This window comes from Lissotriton helveticus, chromosome 11, assembly GCF_964261635.1.
Source record: "Lissotriton helveticus chromosome 11, aLisHel1.1, whole genome shotgun sequence".
NCBI classification, from domain to species: Eukaryota; Metazoa; Chordata; class Amphibia; order Caudata; family Salamandridae; genus Lissotriton; species Lissotriton helveticus.
Genome location: NC_136072.1, coordinates 724996474 through 725023231, shown reverse-complemented (window position 1 = coordinate 725023231; position 26758 = coordinate 724996474). Strand labels below are relative to the sequence as shown.

General features: G+C 42.9%; 1 protein-coding gene across 1 annotated transcript in view; it reads left to right on the top strand.

The window, feature by feature from the left end:
* Nucleotides 1–26758, top strand: part of KCTD9 (potassium channel tetramerization domain containing 9) — a 109944-nt gene that overhangs the window by 36775 nt on the left and 46411 nt on the right. Inside the window, exons 2-4 of the mRNA XM_078666603.1 lie at nt 8103–8224; nt 14364–14407; nt 22668–22767. Coding sequence (XP_078522729.1) covers nt 8103–8224; nt 14364–14407; nt 22668–22767 — 266 coding nt within the window. The remainder of the gene's footprint in view (nt 1–8102; nt 8225–14363; nt 14408–22667; nt 22768–26758) is intronic.

Genomic DNA, 26758 nt, shown 5'->3' with positions numbered 1-26758 from the left:
AAATGAGCACCAGAGGGCTACAACTTATGAATTGAAATATAGTAGTGAAACTTCCTTTGAAAACGATTGTATGCCCATCTATAGTACAAACCAATTAAAATTATTGTATATCCTACCACTTTTTTACACAATGACGATTTGTCTGCTTCTAGTTAGATTTTCAGTTGAGTTGAGTGCAGATTCTGTGAAGAACATTGTCCAACCTGTAGGACTTCTCGGTACTTGGCAAGATAAAAAGGCAAGCGGGTTTAAAACATCAGGCTCAATGTGTGACTACAGGAAATCAAGATCTGTTGGGGACAATTTTTATTTCTTATATTATTTTGAGTAGTACTGGAATGATTTATATTTTAATTATACAGGTGTTCCTAATCAAGAGTTCCTGGTTTTTCGTAATTCTGATACCGAACTAAAAACTTGCATATTTAGTGACTTCACAGGAAGTAATGTTATGTGACCTTTGTGAAAGAGGTTTCTACAGATATAACACCAAATCTGCATATCACTCTGAATAGATATTGTGTAGTTTTGTATGTTTTGAATTTTAAAAATGTATCCTGTACTAGTGGGTTCTATAAATTGTAATGCCCAGTTTATCATTATAAGCAATACTCTCCCACACCATTGATATCTGTAGTAAAGCCTGACTTCTTTGGTATAAGCAATAATGCTCCCCATCCTTGTTATAAGCTATAGTTCTCCCTTGTCATTAGTACATGCAAAATCCACCGGCCCCAATTTGAATATTTTTTTTTTTTTTAACAGTTTTATTGATTTTTCAAGCTGCATATTAAATGCAATACATCTTCCAAGCAATTGGGTGCCAATAAGGAAAATATATCATATATGAATACACATATTGTTTCCAAATTGTAAACGACCATGTGGACATTCCCAACCAAGAACAGGTCATTACAACATCACATTATCTAAGGGGAAAAAAAACGAAACAGGCATGTCATTGATAGCGAGAAATCAGAATATTAGCAGGCCCAGAAGTGTCTTACACACTATATTTATAAACAAATACGAAAACTTAGAACTACCCCCACCCCCTAGTTCCTGGTCCACTAACGTGTAGGGTAAGGCAAATAATGACTGTAGTCACACATTTAATAACAAATTGTTTCATAGCATTCATACATATGTCTCTAGGTCCTCTGAGAGATAAAGGGCGGAACGGCAGTATCAGGTAGCAGCTAGTTCAGCTCTTGGGGATGTGGAGTGTGGGGTTGGGCTGGTGGGTTAGCATGTCCATGGCTTTGAATGTTTCCAACATATGGTCCCAATCCAGAGAGATAGGGATCTTACGTAGTCCTCTGAATTCCTCTTGTCTAATAATCATACTCTCAGCAGTGCCCCAGCAGACCATTTCTGTCTGCCATGAGAGAGGTGTATGGTGGAAAGCAGATTTCCACTGCATTGTGATGGCACATTTTGCTATAAGCACAGCCAAATCAGCAAATCTATATTGGACCCTCTGTCCCTTGGGTCGTTTATGCAGGCCTAGCAGACAGCTCTCCGCCGATGACCAGACAGCCTTACCGGTGACCTCCTGCACTCTATTCCATTTTGAATAATTGATAATGTGTAATCTCTGGTATGAGCAATTATACCCCCATCTTTTATATGCATATATATGGCCTGTCATTAATATTGGCATAAAGCGAGCCATCATCAATATGCACAATATTTCCAGCCACCATCCCTTTGAACAGTGATGTCCTTCATCCATCAATTGTATAAGAAATAAGTATCCCTGTTATCAGTAATTGTCTTCACTCCCCCAATAGCAAAGTCAATAGTGTAACCAGTAACTATAAACAATTACCCAGCAAATTTAGTAATAATGTCCATTGGTACAAGTAATAATGATCCCCATCATTAGCCTACAAAATATTGTTTCATGCTTGCCTAGCCAATAATACTACTCTCAGTAATTCATTTAGTTTAGAAACGTCTTAAAATTGTTTGGGCCACCCTAATATGTATTCAGATGCAGAGAAAGCATATAAACATAAGTATGGTACAGAGTCAGCAGTGAACATCACTGATTAGGAATCTGAGCAGTAATTGCCTTCTTCATTAGTGTAACTAGTAATATTTGTATATAACCAACAAAGCAGTATTGTTGTGCTCCACCGGTATTGGCACTCATTAGCATTTTTATTATCTGTAATGTTAAGATCTGAAGTTCATCAGCTTTACCTTTACTTTATTTCGGATGTGTGCATAAAAGTGAAACAAATAAAAGTACATACCATGAATTGAACCCCATAAAATATTAAAATCAAATTGATACAGTATACATTTGACAAGATACAACTGTGTATAAATAATACAATACACTAGTTATAATAAATACCCAATTTAGAGGCACATCTTTTGCCTAATCTTCCATATTACAATTAAATAGCCCAATACAGCAAAAACCAGACTTTGCTTAACCTCCGTTTTTAAAATGCAAAATGCAGTTTGATAATCCCTAACACCAAAAGACGACAAACTGGGTTAATCCATTTTTCCTGTTTTTAGCGTAAGCTGGGCAGAAAAACAACATTTGCACTTCAGCTCCACAGCTAGGGCAGGCATATCCTGTAGGGCTCTGTTAGCTGGCCCATTTACCAATAAACTAGGCCAGTGGTTCCCAAACTTTTGACTCCTGAGGACCCCCATTGAGTCACCACTGGAAGCCGGGGACCCCCAAGCAATTTGTATGAGTTAAATTTCAAATATTAAAAGTCATTCGAAAAAAATACACACATGTGCACACAAAACAAATACTCAAAGTACTTAGGGGCAGATTTACAATAAGTGACACATCCATGCATATCAGCAGGGATGCACCACTTATTGTGCGCCATGCCTCCGCCACCGTTGATGCGGCGCATTTACAATGCTGCGCCTCATGGGGCAAAAAAGCACAGATGCATGACGCATCTTAGCCGTAAAGGTGGCGCATTGCTGGTGGTGCGTCGCAAGCGCGACACAGCTCAAGCAATGCTCTGGGGTGCTGAATCTTGTTAATCCTGCGTCAATCCTTACGCCTGCTTCAAGCAGGCGCACGGTTTTGACGCAGCATGGGCCCCCAAGTGACTGATTGAAATCTTGTAGATTTCACTCAGCCACTTTTAGGAGGCGTTCCTGCACCGGAACGCCTCCTTCTGGCGCAGAGCTTTACAACGTGGCGCATCTCTCAGATGCGTCACGTTGTAAATACCCTGCACCATGGCGCATCTTTTGCGTTGCCGCTGCATCACGAAAGTGACGCAACGGTGGCGTAAAAGAGGAGCAAGGGGCTTGTAAATCTGCCCCTAAGGATTTTGGGGCCAGATGTACGACCATTTAATTTAGCACCTCGCTATTGGCGACACATTGCGAGTGGCAAATTGCGAGTCGCTAAATGAAATGTACAACAGTGTGTTTAACACTGTTTCGGATTCCCAATGGGGTCGCAAATTGCGAAGTTCTTTAATATTAATGAGCCTCTCGCAATTTGCGAGCCTATTGGGAATGCCAGCCCTTCTAGGTATGGTGCCTGCTGGGCTCTGCAGGCCACCATGTCTGGGACTGCATTTAAATAAAGCAGTTAAAACAAAATGCAGCCCATTTACCATGCATTTAAAAAAAAAAAAAAAATGAAACGTTTTCGTTTCATTTTCTAAGGGCATGCAGAGGTCCCTGGGACCACTGCCTGCCCTTAAAAAAAATTTTTTGCATGCATTTGCAAAGGGGAAGGGGTCCTCTGGAGACCCCTTCCCATTTGCAAATGCATTACCATCTACTTGAAGTAAGTGGTAATTGCGAGTGTTTTGCGACCACGAAACATTTGTACATGGTTTTAAGACTCGCTATTTGGAAGGGAATGCCCCTTCCAAATAGCAAGTTGCAAAACCTATTTAGCGAGTCGCAAACAAATTGCGACTCGCGATATAGGCAATGTACATGGCCCAACCCGTTCACGCATATAAAAACGGATCGTACATCTGGCCCTTAGTATTTTATATTGAAGCAATAGCCCCTCTGTCACGTGTATTTCATTTGTTTTATAGCATCTCTCATACCATTGTAGGATGTCAGAGCACTTTACATCACACAAATATAGAGACATTGAATCGTACATGTAAAACAGTGTGTATATAAAATGTTTAAAGAGTGCTTGGTCTGGAAAAGCACAAACTCAGGATTCCGAACACAGTGGCTAGCACTGACTTTAACATAAAAAATGTATTTCCACCCAAATAAATCTTTTTAGCAGCATCAGGATAATGAATAACTGGGAAAAAACAAAAGTTACTAACTGGTACCGTGCATTTTGAAAGCAGCTCTTTGACAGTTTATAGGTCCCTCTGCTACATTACGATTGTCACTTATGAAGTGCACAGTAACAAAAGAATCTCTCTGACAAAAGCAGTAACCACGAACCTATGCACATAAAATGCTGCTTTTTAAAATACATGTTACACATTCTTGCAGTAGGCACATTAACCCTCTGTGCTACATTAGTTAAGTCAAAGCTGCCACTAAACAAAACTCTCTTCGCTCCAGCAGGGAAACACTGAACTAGGCTATTGGTAGGGTGCTGTATCTAAACTGAATATACACCTTTTGGGCCAAAGGAGGTTCTGTGTCATCTAAAAACTACTCCAAACTTTAGGCTACCTTGATCTCAAGGAAAGAGTCAGTCAGAGTGCCATTTGAGGAGAATGCCAGCAGTTGATCCATTTGTGTTGCCGGTATCTCCTCTTTAACAGAATTTTACTAACTGTCAGAGCGGCCTCCGGTTCTATCCACACTCCCTACCCTGGTTAGAGTATCTTTTATCTATTTTATCCAAGGTATACTTCCCGGCCCTGGTATCCCGAGCACTTCTTTGAGGCTAGCTCAATAGGAGTGCATTTCTGGCAAAGACCAGATCCGTCTCCGTAAGAGTATGGGCCCTATCCCCTCCTCCTCAGTAATAGGCCTCACTTGGAGGTCAAGTCCAAGTGGTAGTAATGGTGTACAGTTAGGAAGTCCCAATAGCTGATGTGCAACACTGTTCTCATTAACCAGCAAAACAGATATATCCTTATACTCCCATAGCTCGGCCCCATGCAGGACTGATCTACTGCCTGCATTTTGGAGATTTGAATAGCTGTAGAAATTGGACGGAAATGTGAGTTGCTTTGTGCTCCTAACAACATCCCACTATGTTGGGATAATTTAAGCCTTCTCTTTTCAATATGACATCTCCAATCATAACATTTGGTAAGAGTCAACTCCAGGTAGTCAAAGAGACAAACACGGTCTAGGGATACACCACTTAGCTTATGATGGCTTGAGAAGAATAACCAGGATTTACAATCATAAATTCTGTTTTGTTTTTGCTTATCTCAAGAGCCCTGGGGTGCAGATTCTCTCAAACCTACATAGTTTTTGTAACCTCATCTATGTTTTGGATAGGAGGGTATCCGCGAACATCAATGCTGTGGTCTTAGTGTTAGCCAACCTTGGCACATCTCCATCACAGTTAATTAAGAAGGAATTACAATTGTTTACATAAAGGGAGAAAAGGGTGGGGGCAAAGACGCAAGCCTGCCTTACTGCCCACCCCTATTCACAGGGAAGGGGTCCGTTGAGTCATCTGAAGATCCACAGCGGACTTCAACATAATTATTGCTGTGTAATATGATTAGTAAGGTCAGCGGGGACACCTGAATCTTCCAAAACACACCATAGGTCAAACAGGGTACTAAATCAAACACCAAACATAAGTCCACAAATGTAATATATATGCTGCCTTTATTTAGGACCACCATCTTCCAGAAAATTAACTGGAACCAGTAGACCTGGTCCACTGTACTAATAAGATCCCTGAATCCTGCCTTGAGGGGTGGCAGTTTTTCTGGCGCATACTACTAAACATATTCAACAGTCAATTAGACTGATGGCCCTTTAATGGCAACGGTCAGCTGGAGATCCCTTTTTATGGATGGGAATAATTTCAGCCCCTCCCAGGTAGGAGGGATTGGTGTTTCACCCAGGATGTTATTAAATATCTGTTTCACTCCTATATAAGGCCCCAGGTATTTTATCTAACCCCGGGACTTTATTAAGTGCTAGCCTATAAATTGCCACTCTTACTTCCTTTAGGGTTATTGGGTTAGAATTCATTCTATGTATGAGTCCAACCGTTCTTCCATAGGCTTAATGCCCAACAACATTTGTTGGAGAGGATTTACAGCTACTATCTTAGAGTAGAAGGAATTAAAATGTGTGACCCAGTCTGCTGCCAACACATTGGGCATCATTGGACAAGCCCCCCTCCATACCCCATCGAGATCAAATTCCAGAAGCTTTATCATTTGTGGCATTGTCAGTCGTAAGCCTGATGAGCCAGGAATAGTATAACATATTACCTCCAATCTGCTAGTGCATGCTGGCAATTCTAACGTGTGACAGTAGTACTGCAGAGTTGTCATATGTCAAATGTGCCACTGTCAGCTAGCCTAGTACTTGTAGTTCTCCTTTTTTCTGTTTTATAAATGTTGGCTACCAAGTTTTTGCCAATAAGCAAAGAAATTACTGCGGTATTGCATTTAGCACATATGTCACTAAATGCTGCACTTATTCATCCCTACCAACCTTATAAAGTCAGTCATACACATGATGATATACATTTTTGTAATTAGCAATACTTGTATTACCTATTTAATCACACATTGGCTTGAGCGTTGCCTTTTCATGCTTACATTTATGACGTAATGTGGTTTCTTCTCAGAACATACAAATGAAACACAAGCTGATGAGGTCAGAACCAGATCGTTGACAATTGGTTGTCAAAAGTTTCCAGGCAGGCAAAATGTCTAGATTTTACAAAGAAAACTGTGAATGTCAAAGCAATTTACTTACCTGTTGGTCGATATAAAGAGTTAAAACCATGGAAACTCAGTAACTCTTAGCCGCTATTGTGAGCAGACACAGAGATATTTTGCGGCCTGTAAATGGCATTTGTTAATTCATTTTCAAAATAATTGTATGTTCTAGAAATCCCTACAATTTGGCTCCGAGACCTATTTCTTTACTAGGGCACTTGAAATGCATATAATCATGACATAATGTGTGCCATGACAGAGAACTACCTAAAGCCGTCCCTGGGACTAGGAAAGTTTCATATAAACATGGAGATTATCATTTTGGTCTTGTAGCAGAGGTGGCCCATAACAGCAGTCTGTGTATGTGTGCTACACAGAACCGCTTTTATTGGAGTCTTGAGTTAAGGGAGGTTGTGCTTACAGATCAAATCGTTTTGGGTGATTCATGCACCCCAATGGAACAACGTAGAACTTGTATATCTGAGCATCAGACATGTATACATGTATATCATAGCATTCATGTTGCGCCAGGAACTGCAGGAATTAATAAGTGTGGTGACTGCTACTGTCTGTGGTCTGACAGTGGCAACAACACTACCAGGCTCCATTTGTGATAGGTTTCCTTTAAGATTATTGTCTAATGTCTTCAACTGTTAAGACTATTAAATATCTAGCTTGTGAATCATTCAATATTAGATTGAGATTCAGCTGACCGCTGTTACCTCCTCACCGACAGGTAAAGAATCAGTTCTCATCTATACTCGGAGTACATTTTTTTTATTTGTCAGTCTGGGCCACATGCCAGTACAACATTGTGACAGTCTTGAGTAGCCCAAGATAATGGGATCTCTGCAATGTCTTTCTTGTCTACCACCAATGTATTCAGCTGGCAATCCCAGCAAATTCTTGTTTCCCTAATGCCAATTTGTTCAGCCGGCAAGATAGCTACACTGATTTGACACAATCCACACTCTTCCATCCAAAATATGACCTTTTAAGGAATGGCTCCTCGTTTTACAATAAGCTACTTAGGAGCTTCTGTCCTGAAATCAGTTAATAAGTTCCTCACCCTACAGCAACAATGAAAGCTTTATTTCCCACATGTTCTCATCCATATGTGCTACCTTTCCTTTTCCAAAGAGAGTCTTGAAGCCTGGATTTGATTGTTGAAGAAAGCGTATATTAATGGCTTTTTCCCCACCTAGGCATGAGACTGAGAATTACATTATTTCCTTTTCGCCCTAGGTGGTTGCTGTTTATGGGACATTATCGGACTTGCTTTCTGTGGCCAGCAGTAAACTTGGAATCAAAGCTGCCAGTATCTATAATAGCAGAGGGGGCCTCATAGACGACATTGCTTTAATAAGGTAAATGTTCTTAAGTGTTACTTTTGTATGTACACACGCTGTCACTAATGACTGGTTGTAAGATAGAATGATTTTCAATTATATGGAGCCTCAGGTTAAGGGATTAGCCTTTTAATGTTTGTCCTGTCTCCTGAAACAAATTTGCTTCTAAATATGAGCCCACAAAATTATTGTTCAATAACACGTTTGTGCATGTAACCTGGTTGAGGTATTTTCCGGCAAATAAATGTTTATTTTTATTGGAGAGGGTTCAAGTCGTATGTTAGTCAGTGTAGTAAATGAACATGCTGTAAAAAGTTGAAATGGGGCATGCCTGGTGTTGAACTCAGACAAGTCAGGTTCTCTAAGGTGACTTGAAACACTCCCTCCTCCATGTACACGGGTAAAACCCACTCCAGTGACACCAACTGCCAAGAAATACCGTCTACAAGTGAGGGTACCAACAGAAAGGGGGCATGGATGCCCCACAGTCCTCTTAAGAAGAAGCAAAGACACTACACTGAGTACAATGACGTACTCCTCGCCTCTTCAAGACATAACAAAGTTAAACCTGGTCCTCACAGTGGGTTGTATTTAAAAAAAAAAAAACCTGCAGCTTAAATGCAGATCTCACAAGTACACAAAAGTTGCCCTCAGTGGCATGTGAAGGTCAACATGGTAGTTAAACTGAAACATAATTAAAATGAAGAAAAAGTTCAGCAAACAAAAGATGGCAGAATTGACCTGGGTTACTCACTATCTTAGAAGAAAAAAATGTAGTCTATCCCTCAAAGCCCTTTTGATACACCATAAAGTCTCAAATTATTTATAAGTAATTTACAAGTTTGCACCTCCGTCATGGAACGGAGGGATTTCCCTTCAGTTTCACTGTGTAGTGGTGACCTTGGAGTGGTCCAATATTTAGATGTATAGTGACAGTGACTGAACACAGTTGCGTTCCAGAATCTGTGCTTGTTAGGATAAAGATCCAACTCTCCATGTAGCAAACATTTATCAAGAGATTCTCCGAAACTTGACGGGTACAAGCTACACGCTACTGTTTTGGCAAATTTAGTTGTATGTGTGATGTAGTCTGAGTTTATTTGATTTGATTAGATTGTGGGATTTCCATAGCGCACGAATGCCCAGAGGCGCCTAAGCGCTGTGCGGAGGAGTCTGCCGGATCGTAGGATAAAGTGAAATTAGTTAGAGAATAGCCAGGTTTTTTTGTGATTTTCTAAAAGAGAGTAATGTTGGGCTATTTTTGATCTCCGGCGGAAGATAATTCCAAAGTTTCACTGTGCCCAGTACTACGCTCCGTCCTCCCCAGCAAGCTTTCTTGTATGTAGGATTCTGGAGGAGTTTATATTGGACTGAGCGTAGGTTTCTGGTTGGCTGGTGTCACGGCTCACGGCGTAGCCGCGGCCGGCCATCTCCGCAAACACACACGGAGGCCGGAATACTCACTTCCGGCCGGATGTCGAGGACCCGGTCTAGTCCTGGGCAGCAAGCACAGAAGCACTTCCGGGGGAACCGCTTAACTCTCGCGTTTCCCGCCGGCTTGGTGCTTTGGATCCTGATTCCTCGCTGAAGCCTCGTCTGTGGAAACCTGCCGTTCCTGCTGGGGACAAGAGCCGAGGGAAGCTCTACTTAGCATTCGGAGACAGCGCCCGTCTGGAGCATTTTTGTTACACGTGCGGAATTACTGGAATACCTTAAAAGCGTAGGTGCGCTTTGTTTGTGTCCTTTCTGACCACAGGTTGGGTTAGTCAGGAATTAGCACCTTCTGGGTCACGCGCGCAGGAGCGCATTCGAGAAGGAAGCTCAGCCTGCAAACTGGGGCTGAGAAACTACGGACAATTGCAGTTTACGCGCAGAAGCGCTTTTCTTTCATTTGCACTGGGGTGCTATGCGCAGGAGCGCTTTCTTTTGTTATAGCTTGTGCAAACGCGCAGGAGCGCTTTATTTGTGTTATAGCTTGTGCAAACGCGCAGGAGCGCTTTATTTGTGTTATAGCTTGTGCAAACGCGCAGGAGCGCTTTTCTTTGTTCTACACTTTGTGCAACTTTAGAGCAACTTCATTAGTTGGACCTAGGGAATCCGTATAGGAGTGATTCCTCTTGCCTTCCCCTTCGGCGCCGAACGCATCCGGAGACCTGCTTTCCTATGAAGAAGCGGTGAGTCCACAGAGGGTTGCACGGTCCGTGTGTGCTTGTAGGGGGTGGTTCCATTTTTGGGTCTGTTCTTGATCTTGCCTTTTTCTTGGTTTCCAGTAGACACCGGAACGCCCCGCCAACTCCACGCTTTCCCTGCCCTACACCCTGGCTCCCATCCCTGCGTCCATCTCATCCCTGCTGGGTATCGCCATTCCACGAGGGTCAGGTGGGTACAGGGACGGGTGCTCTTGTCGTCTCTGCGGAATCACGTCACAAGCAAGGTCAGACTTGTGGGGCACACGACAGCTGGTACCAGATGAGATTTTGTTTCAGGAACGGGGGTCCAGTTCCGTGCAGAACTTTGTACGCTATAGAGAGGGATTTGAAATCTGTCCTCTTATTTACGGGGAGCCAGCGGCCTTGTGATATAGGCTGGAATTTGGGTATATCCAGCAGCAGTCTGGCGCTGCATTCTGTACCCGCTGGAGTTTGAGCATTTATTGTTATTGGAGTCCTACGTATAAGGCCTTTCCATAGTTGAGCCTAGCCATGGCTAGAGCCATTTCAAGAGGTTTTACCGCTTCACGAGGGATGAAGGTGTGCACTTTGCTTATTGATTTTAGTGTAAGAAAGACCAAAGAGGAAACCTTGCTGACTTGATGTTGAAAGATAAGTTTGTCATCAAACGTGAAGCCCAGGTTCCTTACCTTACAGACTGGGTCCGGAAGGGATCCCATTCCGGGAGGCCACCAGTTCTTTGCCCAGAAAGAGGTATCAGATCCTTGCGGAAGAACCTCGGTTTTGCTTCCGTAAGCTTTAGGCAATTTGCAGTCATCCATTGGTCTAAGTGAGACATACATTGGCTAAAACATTCAGCGGTTTCCTCCGAGTTGTTAGATATGGACACTACTATTTGAGTGTCGTCTGCGTAGGAAACCAATGAAAAGCCAAACTTTCTAATGATGTTAGCCAAGGGGGGCCACATACAGATTAAATAGTGTAGGGATCAACGAGGAGCCCAGTGGCACCCCACAAGGAAGCGTGAACCGTTCTGAGCAAGAATCTGCAATCTGAACAAATGTGAACCTATTGTTCAAATACGATTTAATCAGGCTAAGAGCAGTATTCCTGACACCCGCCTCTTGGAGCCTTTTTATAAGGATGTCACGTTTCACGGTGTCAGAAGCCGTCGATAGATACAATAGGATCAAGGCGGCCTTGGCCCAGTGTCCAATATTGCCCGGAGTTCCTCAGCTGCATGTACCAAGGCAGTCTCCATGCTGTGACCCTGTCGGAAACCGTATTTTGAGGGATCCAACAGGTCTGCCTAGGAAACAAAAGATGAAACTTGGAAATTGAGGATTTTTTCCAATACCTTGGCCAGGAAAGGGATCCTTGCGATCGTCTAAAGTTACTCTGGTCACTGGGGTCCAGATGGGTTTTTTTTAACAAAGGGAGAATTGAGCAGTTTTCCACGCATTGGGGAAGATGCCTGAGCTGGTGATTTCGTTAAAAAGAAAACGGAGTTTCTTGCTAATGCTGTCTGGTGCCATTTGAAAGATTTTATTTGGACAGGGGTCTGTGGGCGCCCCGGATTTTGTAGAGCTTACTACCTGCAAGATCTGTTCTATGCTTGGTGGAGCGAAGGAATCTAAAACTTTGTTGGAACCTGGGAATGTTATGGTAGGGGTGTCACTTATGCAGCCAGTGCCCTTGCCTGAAATAGATTCAAAGATAGTTTGCATTTGCCAGTTGGTTGCAGAATTCCACACTGCTGTCAACTTTTTGTGGTCCAGGTAGTTTAGTAAGCCTCTTAAGGGTTGTAAAGAGAGTTTTGCTTGAATTGCCTGCCTGACGGATTTCCTCTGAGAAATAGCTGCTCTTCTTATCCAAGATCATTTTTTTTGAGACAGTCGGTGATTGTGTATATAGGAATTTATCGCTTTTGGCGTATTTCCTTCTCGAGCGTCTCTCCGATTGTCTACAGCGTTGTTTCTGAGCACGCAGTGAGTCACAGAACCAAGGTTCGGATTTCTTCAAGCGCTGGCTAGTAACGTTTTTTGCAGGGGCGAACACATTTACTGCAGATTTAATCCATTTGGTGAGACTTTCTGTTGCCTGGTTCGCTTCGGACACTAGCTCAGGTTTCAAGAATGCTAGCGCGGTTTGCAGTGCCTGTGGATTGATATTCCTCCAATTACACCCTTTAATTATCTTATGGGGATTGTGGGAATAGGGGGTATTATGAATATTGGTTATTGCGAATAAAATGGCTTTATGGTCTGACCATGGGATTGGCAGAATCTCTTGAATTTTCAAATGGGGGTTGGATGTGAAAATTCCGTCAAGAGTATGACCGTCAAGAGATTATTAGGTTGCACTGATGCATTTTAACCCGAGTAAGAAGCTATATTGTGCCAGTTAAGCTATTTAAGCTGGTTGGCTAATTAAATCCATTAGGAAGCAATTATTGCTGAGTAATTTTCTGAACTCAGAGAAACCATTCTCTCCATGCCAATGCAAAGTTGTTGTGGGGGCTGAATTTTCATTTTCTGATCTTCCTCCTGATATCCCTGTTGCTACCAGATCTAGTCCAAGGTATGACCCTTGCAAAGCATATATTGTGAGAGGCAGAGTTAAATATTTGGCCTCAGGAAGAGCACAAGTGAATAGACTACAGCTGTACTCAGTGTACGTGGTTGCCCTCAGAACCTTTAAACATTATTTAGCAACGTCATTCTCACTGCAGAAATTAACATGTATGCCTATCGAGCTACCTCCCCACCCTGAACAATTGTGTACAGACTAATCAATACCAGTTATCAAAAGATAGATGAGGGGCTGCAGTCTTAACAAGTCTCTTATTTCTCATGGAACCAAAAACCAGAGCATAGGTTACATGGGAGCTTGTGTAATTGGAAATAATGGATAAACTGATCATATATTTGAAACCTATTTTTATTAATCTCATCATCCCAGACCAAAAAGATTGGAGTTGTTCAAGTTGCTATTAAGAGCTCCCTTTCCTATGCATCCACAACCTTCCATATGGTACTTGAAGATGCAACATCCAAGATGAGGCTTTGAGCTTCTTTGGTCACTGTCCTGGCAACCCACTACAAGAATGGAAAAGACAAGAAGGCAGCTGCAGCAGCTTCACTCATACTTTGGGTGAGAAAGCAAAATACACACAATTGATGGACGGAATGCAGAACAAATCAAAACATTCACCCCCAGTCAAGAGATCTGGGTTAAAACCATCATTCTTTTTCTCACCATGCCACCCCAGTTTAGACTTGGCCATATACAAATCCGTCTTGACCCTGTGCCTTATGGGAACAGTCCAGCCCAAACTGCCAAGCCAGGTCCTCCCTGGACCGGAAACAAGCATCCTAGGACCGATTTTGGGGTTTCAGCCAGGTTCGCTTGATTCCAGTGGCACAGTGAGCCCGGAACCCACGTCTAGGCATACCCGGCGCACTTAGTGCGAGAAAGCAAAAGACACACAATTGATGGACGGAATGCATACCTTTGGCTTACATAGTACTGTTTGTTAGTATTGTCAGTTCTAGCATGGGAGGGGCAGCAGAGCAAATTCCAACTTTGGGGTTGTAGATGTAAAGTCCCTGGTCGTTATACCATCCCTAGTACACTGAGTGAATGGACGACCCTCAGGCCCATCGGAGGAATAATCTGTTTGTGAGAAAATTGAAGGCAGAAAAGAGCTGAAACATTTAAATTTCTGAATGATCACTTTGTTGTCGACACGTATTTTCACACACTTCACATTGTGGCTCCAAGTAATTCATATCAAAGACAATATAGATGTAAGAAGATTAATTTCTCCTAAAATACAATCTGTTGTATGGTTTTTGACAATAGCACTATCCCAGTTCTTCTGCCCCCCCAAGCTAAAGTCTATGGAAAAGGGAGGCGCTATAATGTCTTGATCATATGGTCCCTATTAAAAAAAATTCTCATGTGCTTGTGTTTCTCTTTCCCAGAGATGATGACGTTCTCTATGTAGGTGAAGGAGAACCTTTTGTGGGTAAGTGCAGTTTGTTTAATGTTCGTAACACTGCTCATACTGATACATAAAATTATAATACAGTCCTCTTTTCTTCTCCTGTCTCCTATAAGGAACGTACAACACATGTTCCCATTCTCCAAGCATAGTAGATTTTTGTTTACAAATGCACAATCTAATTCATAGTATCAAAATCTGTAACATTAACTTTGTGAATCATTGAACTATTTCTTGTGTAAAGAAATGCAGAAGTGTTGCTGCAGGCTGTGTGCAAGTTGTTGTACCTGAATATTAATGCAATTGCTTTATTTGTTCCAAACTAGAGCTGAGTTGTCTGAAATCTTATCGCATAGAGAGAGAGTTAAGGTCTTTTTATGTAAAAAACATACTTCTAACCGCAGATTCTTCACCTTGTGAACATAGCCAGGCATCGCGGTGAATCTGACGTTTTTCTCAGCATTGCTCCCATGTGCCAGTAGGTGGCATTTTACAGCTCCACATCGGCTTTGTCCCATCCCAGAACTGGCATCAGACCCACATATAAACAGCCCTGAGGGCTAACAGCAGTCCCTTTCTTTCTATTCTTTCAGATGTGGATCCGGAGCTCTCTTCCTATCTTTTACCTCGTCTCTGACTAAGTTTTTGTTACAAATGTATTTTTCCAGTGTGCAAGGGACATGTCCCCACCAAAGACTATAAGGTTTAAACCTTGTACGGACTGTCACAAACTGATGTTTGTGATAGACCCCACACGGTATGTCTCTGCTGTCTAGGGTCATTGTACAGCTCCAAGGCCTACAACAACTGTGCCCAGATAAACTTCAAGGTGATCTGGGCATGCAAAGCCAAACTCTGCCTCGACGAACACAGACGAAAGGCAGCTAAGATTCTCTTCAGGTAGAAGTAAAAGGAGCAGACCTACTCCCTCTCTTGAGCCTGTTCCTGCAAAAGAACACATGGCATTCAAAGTTCTAAGGTAAGTCAAAGCCCTAGAAGAAACACAGGTATACGTAGTGGAATTCTTCTCCATGACGCCCACCCACTCAGAGAATTTGCATGGATGTCAAGGGGCTTCTCAGGCTGTCCCGATCTCTTACAGACTAACTGATGCCACAACTTGTCCCGATGGAACTGGAGTTTCATGGTCCATGGACATCGTCTCAGCAGGTAGCGACTTTCAAATAACTCATGGTGCGGCTCTTCAACACCCTCCCTCTGGTGTGCTTTCGGACCCCAAAGATCTGAGAATGCCCCCAGTCTTGTTACTATCCGCGGTTCTGTTCTGGACGCCATTAGTGCCTCTTGACCCCTCTGCGAAATCTTTCATGACTCTGGGACAAGCACCCATCCCGACTTCAAACGTGCCGCCACATTACTAGCCGGAACCTGCCACGTTGACAACAGCTCCGACACCACCTACGCTGGAGGAGGACCCAATTGTTTAGCCCGACTTTGAGACAAAACCATCATGGCCTCGATCAAAGTTGTGTCCTATACATATTCTGACACAGTCTGTCACCCTTCTTTGAGTCGGACAAAAAATTACCGCTGCCAGGGAGTTGCTTTCAAGTGCCCCGAAATCTTTGTGGCTCCAATTCAGAACATTGTCATCCTGGTTTGGAGATAGCCAAGATGCAGCAAAATACGGCATTTGGTCTGGTCTGAACACTATAGGCTGCTTAGGCATGGCAGTTGTTACCTGTGTGGTGCTTTGGCACTACACGTGGATGAAATCCACAGGTTTTTCAGGTGAAATCCAATCGTCAATAATGAATATCCTATTTGATCCCTCACGGCTATTTGTAGATAAAGCAAACGCTCACTGCAGGACTCTAAAGAAAATAGGGCCGCTGCATGTTCACTCGGCCTTTTTGAGTTCGTACAACAGAAGCCCCAGCAATTTCATGCTTTTCGAGGCTTCAGAAGGGATTTGGCGCAAAGACAATTCCTAGGCACTACACCCCTGCAACATTCCCCTCCAGTCCTTTTGAGGCCGGTGTTTGGTGTCTAGGCCTTCAGGGACAGCATACTGCCTAGTACCTTGCGCCACATCCACCTCCCTGCTTCATCTTCCAAGCTACTTTAGCTTGTCCTCATTGGCACATTGCCACCCTATTGGAGGCAGGAAAAGTTATTAGCTACATGGGTGGGGGAGCATTACATCCGACAAATGGGTGCTCCATATAGTTCAGCAAGGATATGTTCTGGCATTCCTATCCGACCTTCCCCATAATCCCACCCACATGAGAGCAGCTTTCAGAAGTCCATTTGTCTGTTCTGCAATAAGGACTAAGGATCCATAGTGAGGCTTCCAACATTGGAAATACGCACAGGATATTACTCTGGTTATTTCTTGGTGTTGAAGAAAGATGGAGATCTTCATCCTCTCAAACACCTTCTTCCTCAAAAATGACAAATTCAAGATGCTCATGTTGGCTGGCTTAAACATTCCTACAGACATTCCCTGCAGTTAAAGGTAGTCCAAGAGTATTTTTAGTTTTATGTGCACCACTTCAACCTCAGTTTTGTTAAAGTTATTAGGAAGTCATCAACATATAAGTTGTTTTAAAATTTGTTTTTGTACGTCCTGGCCAAAACTGCTGCCCCTTTTTTCATAACTGCCCTGATACATGTTGCAAAAGGCTGCATGCTGCAAAAAAAGAGCAGTGGGGAGAGGGGGCCTACTTGAGGCATTTGTTTACCTATGGAAAAGGAATGGGAGGTTTTTGGTACGAACCACTGACTTAGGTAGAAAATTGTGAGGTTTTAGATTGACTTCCAACTATAATAACGTGCAGCCAGCAGGGAGCACGGCACTTCTGGATTTGGCATTGGAAAAATCCCAAAGACAGATTTATTCCCTATTCGCACCCTGCCTGTGAGAAGCATATATCCTACTCTTGTGACCATTGACTACCTCCTGTTCATCTTTTATGTTTCCCCCCTGTAAGTGGTGCCTAGAGTCATCCCGCAGCTTCTAGAGCTAGCTGCACATAGGAACTCCTAGCCGAGAGTGACATTAGATAAGCAGAGTGCTTCTGGACTGCTTGAAAAGAGCTGGTGGAGGGTGCCATGCTGAAAACACGAGTCTGTCTGGGATGGCCCACAAGGCCATCGGGCCCTGACCATAAGTGTAGTGATGTGCAATACTTAAGCCATGGAATGCAAAAATCATCGGTCCCATGGTTGAATGCTGCTAATGATAAGCCTCTGGAGAGGGAGAGCTCAGCCAGCATGGTGGACTTGGTAGATGACTTAAAGAGTACGAGTTATTGATTTAAAAACGTAGCTGGACTCCAGATTTGACAGCACCAAATAATACGCACCTCAAATACATCAGCTTGTGCGTGTGAAATGAGTTCTGGCCCCAGACTAGTAAGGGAGAAATGTGTGCGTTTTTTTATTTTTATTTTAAAAGACAGAAATTTGTAGGAAATTAGTTATGTCTGAAAGACCAAAATTAGGAAGTAGGTCTCTACTGATTAGGTGAAAACTAGTAAATCTCATTCTTGGCTAGAGCAAAGCAGCATTTAGGAGCTTGCTCAGAATCGGATATACGACTAGTACAAGAACCTAAGTACATTTCCAAAGCTATAGTGGTATTTAAAATACTTTCATATTTAGTTACTGTCTTCCAGTTACTTTCACTTCACTGATCTTAGCAGTGATTGATACATTTTACACAGTAACTTTCAATAAATATTTTTATAAATCCTGTAGTACCATGAGTAGACATTATAACATAATAAATCACTTACCTATGCAAGGTGTATTGTGACATTGTCAAAATGGTTACAGATCTACTGGCAAATAAACCATAAAGCGATTCAAATTTCTTGTGATGGTATGACGAGTAATAGCCTCCAGTATACTATATGTTAGTAGTACTGTCCAAAATTGAAGCATTTTAATAGCTAGTGTTACTCTAAAATAGTTTCTATGTAATTGATTTAGGTTAGTTCATTTTATTTTATTCTAATTTAACTAAGGTCCTTAGATCGTTTTTTTAAATTATGATGTGACATTCAGCTCATTTTTTCAGCTAAAGTTTTTTTTTTATTAGGATGGGACACAGCTCATTTTCAGCCAATAACAATGTGTTCCATTTTAAGGGCTCTATAACAACCTGTACTCATTAGTAGTAAATGAGGTCGCGGCTATCTATGACTTTTTGGAAGAACCTGGGCCTAGGGAAGCCAGTTTTGAGAGTTGCCCAGGGGTGGTGGTCAATCATTTTAAGAATACTGCTGGGGGTGTCTTAGTTCAAGTTGTTTTTCTCCTTCTCCAAACGTATGTACAGATGTCGAATGACCCCTTCATGGTGTCTATTCACCTAAGCCTAGGTATCGCTACCACAAGACTTTTCTGTGATATTATAGGAATTTCCCTTTTCAATGGACAGGTCCTGCACGATTTAGGGAATTACTCCCTTGTTCAAGAACGTTGACCTTGTGCCTGTCACTCTGAAAAACTACAGACCCATCACCCTTCTCTCTGCGTTCTCTTGATTATGGAGAAGAACATCCTGGAAGAGTATAAGCAACTGGACACCTCACAGGCAGGAGATTTCAGCCTACAAAGCTCAGAATCTGTCCTATTAGCCACATTGGATGAGTTGCTGACCACAAGGGACCAGGACATTGAAGCAGGGATTTTGCTTGTTGACCTCTCTGCAGCCATTTATTTGGCCAATATAGTCTGATTGACTGGCTCTCAGCAGTTGGTCTGGTAGACTCAGTCTTTTGATTTAAAATCTTCTGGAGTGACCATACCCAGCTGGTTTCTCTGCCTCCTTAGTTGCTGTATCACTCAGTAGCGTGTGGTGTTCCCAATTGTCCCTGTTCTCTTTAATATTTGTAGAACCACTGAATGACCTGCCTTTTAAAGAAAAATAGCTATCCTGCGCAAGTCCAGCATGATTGTTGCTTCTTTCAAGCAAGTAAATAAAACACCACCTGCATTTAATATTTTAATAATAGGGCGCCTGGGGTGGCCATAACCCAGTGGTCTTTATTTAAAATATTTAGGGAGGTGGGCGTGAGTGAGGGCCACCCTTCCTGAGCCAGTTTTGTAAAGTTTTCAGTCAATCAATCAATCAATCAGGGTTTTATAAAGCGCGCTACTCACCCGTGCGGGTCTCAAGGTGCTAGGAAGGGGGGTGGTGAATTCAGCTCCAGTTTAGGCTAAGTGCCAGGTTGTGAGGTTCTTCTTGAAGGTGTGCAGGGTGGGTGAGCGTCCGATGTTGACTGGTAGCTCGTTCCAAGCTTTGGCTGCGACGTAGGTGAAAGCTCTTCCTCCTGCTCTGGTTCTACGGTTGCTGATGTCTCGGCGAGGTTGGCGTAGCGGAGGTTCCTCGTGGGTACGTGGAAGGAGACTCTCTCGTTGAGGTACTTGGGTCCGATGTTGTGGAGGGATTTGTAGGTGTGGGTGAGCAGTTTGAAGGTCACTCTTCTCGACGGGGAGCCAGTGGAGGTCTTGTAGGTGTTGTCACTTGTTCGTGCTGTGGGGTTCCAAGGACGAGTCTGACTGCGGTGTTCTGGATGATTTGGAACTTGTGTAGGAGATTTTTGTTGATTCCGGTGTAGAGGGCATTGCTGTAGTCCAGTCTGCTGGTTATGAGTGCGTGGGGGACTGTTTTTCTGTATTCGGGGGATATCCATTTGCAGGTCTGGCGGAGGAACCGAAGGCAGTTGAAACTGGTGAAGGTGATGGAGTTGATCTGGTGGGTCATGGTGAGGGAAGAGTCTAGGATGATGATGAGGTTCCGTACATGGTCTGTCAGAGTAGGCGGGCTCCCGAGGGCTGAGGGCCATCAGCTGTAGTCCCAGGCGGAGCGTCCGAGGATGAGGACCTCCGTCTTCTCTGAGTTGAGCTTCAGGCAGCTGTTTTTCATCCAGTCGGTGATTTCCTTCATTCCATCATGGAAACAAAGTCTGGTGTCGTCGGGGTTCTTCGTGAGGGAGAGGATGAGCTGGGTGTCATCTGCATAAGATATTATGCTGAGCCCGTGCTGTCTGACCATTGCGGTGAGGCGGGCCATGTAGATGTTGAAGAGTGTGAGACTTAGTGATGATCTCTGTGGCTTTGGAGAGGAGAGGGGGGAGTCTGATCCTTTGGGTTCTGCCGGAGAGATAGGAGCAGACCCAGGTGAGGGCGGTTTGTCATATCCCAGCATCGCGGAGTCTGGCAGCGGGAGAGTGGTGTGAGACGGTGTCGAAAGCTGCAGAGAGGTCTAGTAGGATGAGTGCCGCGGTGTGTCCCTGGTCGAGTAGCATGCGGATGTCGTTGGTAGCGGCGAGGAGGGTGGTCTAGGTGCTGTGGTTGCTGCGAAATCCAGACTGGAAGTCATCTAGGGTGGACTTCTCTTCAAAGAAGGCGGTCAGCTCGGTGTTTGCGTCTCTCGGTGACATTGGCTGCGAAGGGGAGGAGAGAAATTGGCCAGTAGTTCTTCAGGTCTGTCGGGTCGGCTGTGGGCTTCTTGGGGAGGGGTTTGACTTCCGCCCGCTTCCAGTCGTCTGGAAAGATGCGGATTCGATGGAGGTGTTGATGGCCCGTACTAGTTCGGTTGCGGCGGCAGCGGCGGCTCCTCTGTGGTAGATATGCGGAGGGCTGGGGTCCGTGGGGGCTCGTGAGTTGGTGTTCCTCATGGTCGCCATGGTGAGTTCGATGGTGGCGGGATTCCAGGTAGTGATGGTGAGCTATAATTCGGTGTGGGGGGTGGGGGGGCTGGTGTCCGGCATCTGTTCGGTGAAGTTGTCATAGAGGGCCTGGATTTTCAGTCCGTCTCCTGTTTGGACAACACTCGACTACTGTTGAGATTTGGCCAGTTAATGTCCAGCGCCATCTGTCATCTGTGAGAATTCCTCTTGGCTATTCATAGGTGGATGGATACCAATTATCATGATGTGTATCAGAAGATGATGGAAATTGTGGTCTTCAGTGGAGAGATTCTTTGCTGGGAGTGCGGGCACTTGGCCACTCGTATATGTACACACCAATGCCTGTCAGGCATAAATGTCTTGAAGTGTTTTTTTCAACTAGGATTTCTTCTTTGAGACCAAATCAAAAAGATCTTATTGTCTTGCTTTCTCCTTCTCTGGCTCCTATGTAAAATCTTGCTGTGTATCCCAATGAAGCAGAATGCAAGCGCCTTTGTGGACTTTCATGCCTTGACTACAAGATCCACCTGCATTCAGAACTATCAGAGGCTGGAAATTCAGTGGCTGAAATGGATAAGCGCTATGGTTGTCAGCCTGGAATGTGGCGTCATTAAATTGATTCCTGTTTGAACACATCTGTCCTGAAAGATGGAATATCAAATGGTTTCGAGTCAAAATGTAAAAACGAAAATACAAAAAATGCAAACACCTGAACAATTTCTTTGAATTCAAACACCCACTACACATTTTAGAATGGAGAGATTATGCAAAAAGAGATTTTTGAGTCAAGCGTTGTAACAAGAGTACTTTGTAGTAGGCAGTAGTTTAAATCCCTTCAAGAAACCATGATTTGATTGCAAAAAAACACAATATGTGGCAAGTCGGGTGTACAATTAAAATAGAGCTTCGAGAGCACTTCCTATTGCAAGAGGAGCAAAATGTGCTACCTATTTAAACAACTTGAGTCTGGCTTTATATCAATATAGAAATTAATTTAACTGAGGATAATTTTGCAGAATGTAGTTTCACAGGAGACAGTCATTTGTTGGGTATTAATGTAGAGTTCGCTTGTCTTTTGCTGGGTGGGAGCTGCCGGTCGCTAGCAACGGTTGCTTGTTGAGGCAGTTTGCATTTGTCCATTCATTTGTGATTGGAGATCAGTGCTTCAGCTCTATGTAGGGACCAACTTAGTGACTGCTGAGTCAATGATCAGGTGATTGTTATCAATGTGGCTATAAAGTAATGCAGTTTCTCAACTTATATGTTAAAAAACGCTGACAAATAAGATGACTCTGGGTGAAGAAGAAATATTTCAGTGCTGGACTCTGGGTGAGTTTAACATGTTGCAGTACGGAAATGTAAAAAAAAAATACATATTAGTAAAGAATACAATCATAACATTAATAGATAATTAATGTGCAAATGGCCCATTTAAAGTGAATGCTTGATTGCAGCGCTAAGGTTGCCTTATTTTAAGCATAACAAGTGCCACAATTTGCACGTGAGCTTCTCTTTCATCACCGTATGATGGAATTAATCTGTACAGTAAGATTGTTGTTATGCACCTGATACTTTTCAGATTCCCTACACAAATGCCTTCCAAGTTATCTCTTTTGTTGCAGATCCTCTGGCAGATGTGTTCAGAGGGCCTGAAGAAATGCCTGGGGCACACACTGACTGGTTGACACTAAACGTTGGAGGACGGTATTTTACAACTACACGGTAGGAGTGTTTTCAAACACAAGGAAAGTTTTCTTCATTATAAGTGGCTAATTCAAATGTGGTACTGTCACTACTTGGTCTGGAATGAGACCCCAAAGCAATTATTTTTTATACATAAGTCAATATGATTACTCATTAACAAAACTTGCTTACACCTACAATGAATTGATCCTGTTTTCTGCCATTTACTAGTAAGCTATATAAATGTATATGATGTAGTTATTCCAAACTGCCCCCTACTCCACAGTACTTTTTTACTTGCAACTCTTCCATTGCCCATAGGGAAAGGCAAGCATATTGTGGGTTTGCCCTACTTCTTTAACTCATCCTCCTTTCCCACACATTTTTCCTCTTGTTACATTCTATGTATATGACCTGCCTGTAGCAGTCTTCTTCAGGTCCTAAGTGATCCTGACTCACCCTTGCTTTTATATGCCCATTACCGTCAAATTACAGTCTCTTTTGTGCATTAATCAAAAATGTGCATTATTAACAAGTGAGCAGAATATCATTTTATGCTTTATTTCTTACGTATATCTTAATGTGGCACTATTGGCGGCAGGGGTCTGCCCAGCACCATGTGACTCTGGGAAATAGTTTGCTTAATCTCCCCGACGGCGCCCAGCGCCGGGAAACCTACGGGTAGCTGTGTGCTTTACAAATACAGGATTATTATTATTGCCGTTTAAATAATTTTGCTATGACTCATGTTTTTCAAGCCTCTGCTAACAAGGCCTCTGTTAAACCTCAACACCATCTTATTCAAAATTGATGTTTATGCTTTATTATTGTTTCTGCTACATGTAGATGCAGATTTATTTAATTTCCAAAATGACACTGTTCAAGGAGAAGGCTCTAGCATGGGCTCCCTATTGTAACATTTTACCAAGGATCTTCCAATTGCACGCAGTATTACATTCATTCACTGTTGCTTATGTAACTAATTTGTTCTGACACTTCTGGATGACATTAGGTCGAGAGGCTGAATTAATATTCATGTGTGGGATAATGCTTTGGTGGTAAAGCTGTATGACGATTTTAACGTTTGTATTCTGATTTGTTGAAAATGTATTTATTTTGCCTCGGTGAATTTGCATTTTCAATATTTCTCTGCTCTTTAATTGTTATAAAAACCCTAAAATTTGGGGGTGAGTCAGAGACCTTTCCTATGCCGCTAGGAATGCTGTCCAATTTTTTACAGATTTTGCTGCATATTTTGGACTTAGTGATTTTGCCTATTAGCCTGTATTACTGGGAGCCCTTATGGCAATGACTTATGCATTCAAATGAGAGTTGCAGCATTTGAAGTTTACTATTCCTGTATCGTACTCTTTTTGAATTTTGTAATAACACTTAATGGTTTTCCTAAAGTCCCCTCTAGAACCCTCTTTTTGAGTCATTCCTTTCTTATTTGACTGTATATTTCAATGCTGTTTTTAACTCTTCCCTGGGGCACATTGCCTCATTAAATTGAGGCTTAACACTGTCCCCATCCCAGCCAGTGTGCGTGCTTTTAATTTTGACTTGGAGGCATACTTTTTTGGGGTACACCCTACCCACACTGTATATCCTCCGCTTTCCATTTTTTCTTTTTTTGTGTGGGTGTGAATTGATGTTAAACCTAGTTTCTTGTCTTTCATTGGCTTCCTATAGGCTATTTCTCCGGTCTCATTGGCTTAGTCAGTCACAGTAGCTGGCCCATCTTTATTCAACTCCAAGAACGACCAGCAGCACCTCCTTAGGCTTATGGGCATCTTCCACTTTCAATCTTTGCATTCACTGTCGCCATGATTCATACAACTGCATACGGTTGGGGTCTGCTGTGTGCATCACACTCCATAGCAAATACAGCTGTTTGTTTATGTTTTTCATGGTGCTGGCTAGTGTCCACTGGTCAACATCAGTTAGGGCCTACCTCCCTGCTTGGCCGGTGTTCTCCCTCATACTCAAAATCAATAGTTGTTTCTTCTATCTGTCAAATTGAGTGACCACAGGTCTTACGTGTACTTCAGAAACTCTTATAGCTAGCCATCTCCTTGTTGCATGGCTGGATTTTAATAGTTTGCTGAATCCGTCATGGAGCTCCCCAAAGTCATTGCCTACATACAACCTTCATCTGAATTGTGACAGACACTAATTCTAGATGCATGGGTATATAGATCAAATGGCACTCATAAAAGTATGGATTCTATACTTATTTATCATAGGATGTAACCATGATAGATCAACTTATAAGTGTTTCAACAGTGGCACCCAGTGGTTGCTATGCTCCTGTAAGTCTCAGGTTATCTTTTGGTCTCAGTGGGTGGGATCCATCATCCTGTTGAGATTTTCAAAGTGTTATTTCATCTCAGCATTTTGCCATGCTGCTGCTGAGCATGACTGGATTCGCCCTTTACCGCATCACTGATTTCCTTGTACGCATGCTGTGCTGGTTTGGGGAGGTGCCTGGATCCCACATTACTGGGCACCATATTGAAAGGGACTATTTCCCCTTTTGACAATTTTCTGTTTTAATGTTAGCACGTTTACTTTAACTAATTTTCTGTTACCAGTATTCATTTCCTCATACGGGAGCCTGTGATGGCTTGCGGGGTTGCGTCCTTTTTGTTTCGCCATCTGTTTTTAGGATCAAGCTGCAAGTTCAGTGTTTTTGACTCTCCCCCCCCCCCCTCGTATGGAGGGTTATTTAAAGCTTAAGGCAATCCCATCTGTGCCTATCAGCACCTGGATCACGCCGGGCGCCAGAACCCCTGCCTGTTTTGCCTTACATCAGGTGCCAGGAAACACTATTCTAGTAAGGAATTGCGTGTTCATAACTCCTTTGATCACACGCAGGGCTGCGCATGTTTTAATTTAGCTGCACTTCCACCAGCGACTAAGCCTATCTGTCTTAACTGCGACTTTCAACAAAATGAGCATATCTTTAAACTGACCAACCAGCCGTCTGCCTGCTTCCCCATTACGAAGGGCCCATTCGCCAAAATGTGGCGTGTGCTTATAAATGCCCACTCTTTGCTCAAACATAGTGTTGAACTTGCCGGCTTTGACAGCCAACACCCTGATATGTTTTTTGCAACTCAAACCTGGGCGGAAACGTCTTCCTGTCCTGACCTGGCAGTTGCTGTCCCTTTCGGGATATTCCATTTATTGACTGGGTAGAACCCTACAAAAAAGATGGGGGGTAGCCATTATTTACAAAGATTCTCTTATGGCCAAATCTGACATCGCTTCATCTCTGGATTGTGAAGCTCTTTCTTTCTTTCTTTCTTTCTTTCTCTTTTGAGCTCACAAAAAAAACCCAATCTTTTAAGAGATTACTCATATACTCCCTGCCCGGCCCCGGGAGAGGTTTTCTAAAGATCTTTGGTTTACATTTAGAAGCTGGTGTATGCACTAAAGATTTCACCATTATAGGTGATTTTAAGTTTCATCTTGAGGCCCTCTCAGACAAAGACACAATGGCTCTCCTGGAAACTATTAGTGCACTAGGCCTCTCACAACTTCTTCACAAGTCCACCCATCTGGCAGGCCATACACTAGACTGGATTTTTTCAGTGGTACAACTACTTTTTGTGCCTGGAACTAAATAGATTGTGTCAAACTCACTTAGCAGCTATTATGCTCAAGATCCTGAGCCAGCCAGGTTGGACTTTTAAAACTGGTTAAATTTTGGTTTTGTTTACGCTTGTCCCTCCTAAGTAAACCAATGGGCGAAACTCTCCACGTCCTGGTTTACCGAGACACTTAGAAAGGAAAGACAAAATTGTAGAAGACCCAAAAGAAAATTGGAGGTCGCATCACTGTATTCATGAGAAAGAACTTTGTAGACGCCCAAGCACAGATGCTTACTTATAAAAAAAAAAAGAAAAGGACCTATTATACACAGCAGATTCAATCAGCTAAGAACTCCTCCAAGGAGTTATTTAAAGTAATTACTAAACTTCCTGGTAGCAAAGGAGTAAGCAGTAGTCCATTCCTTTGCTTACTG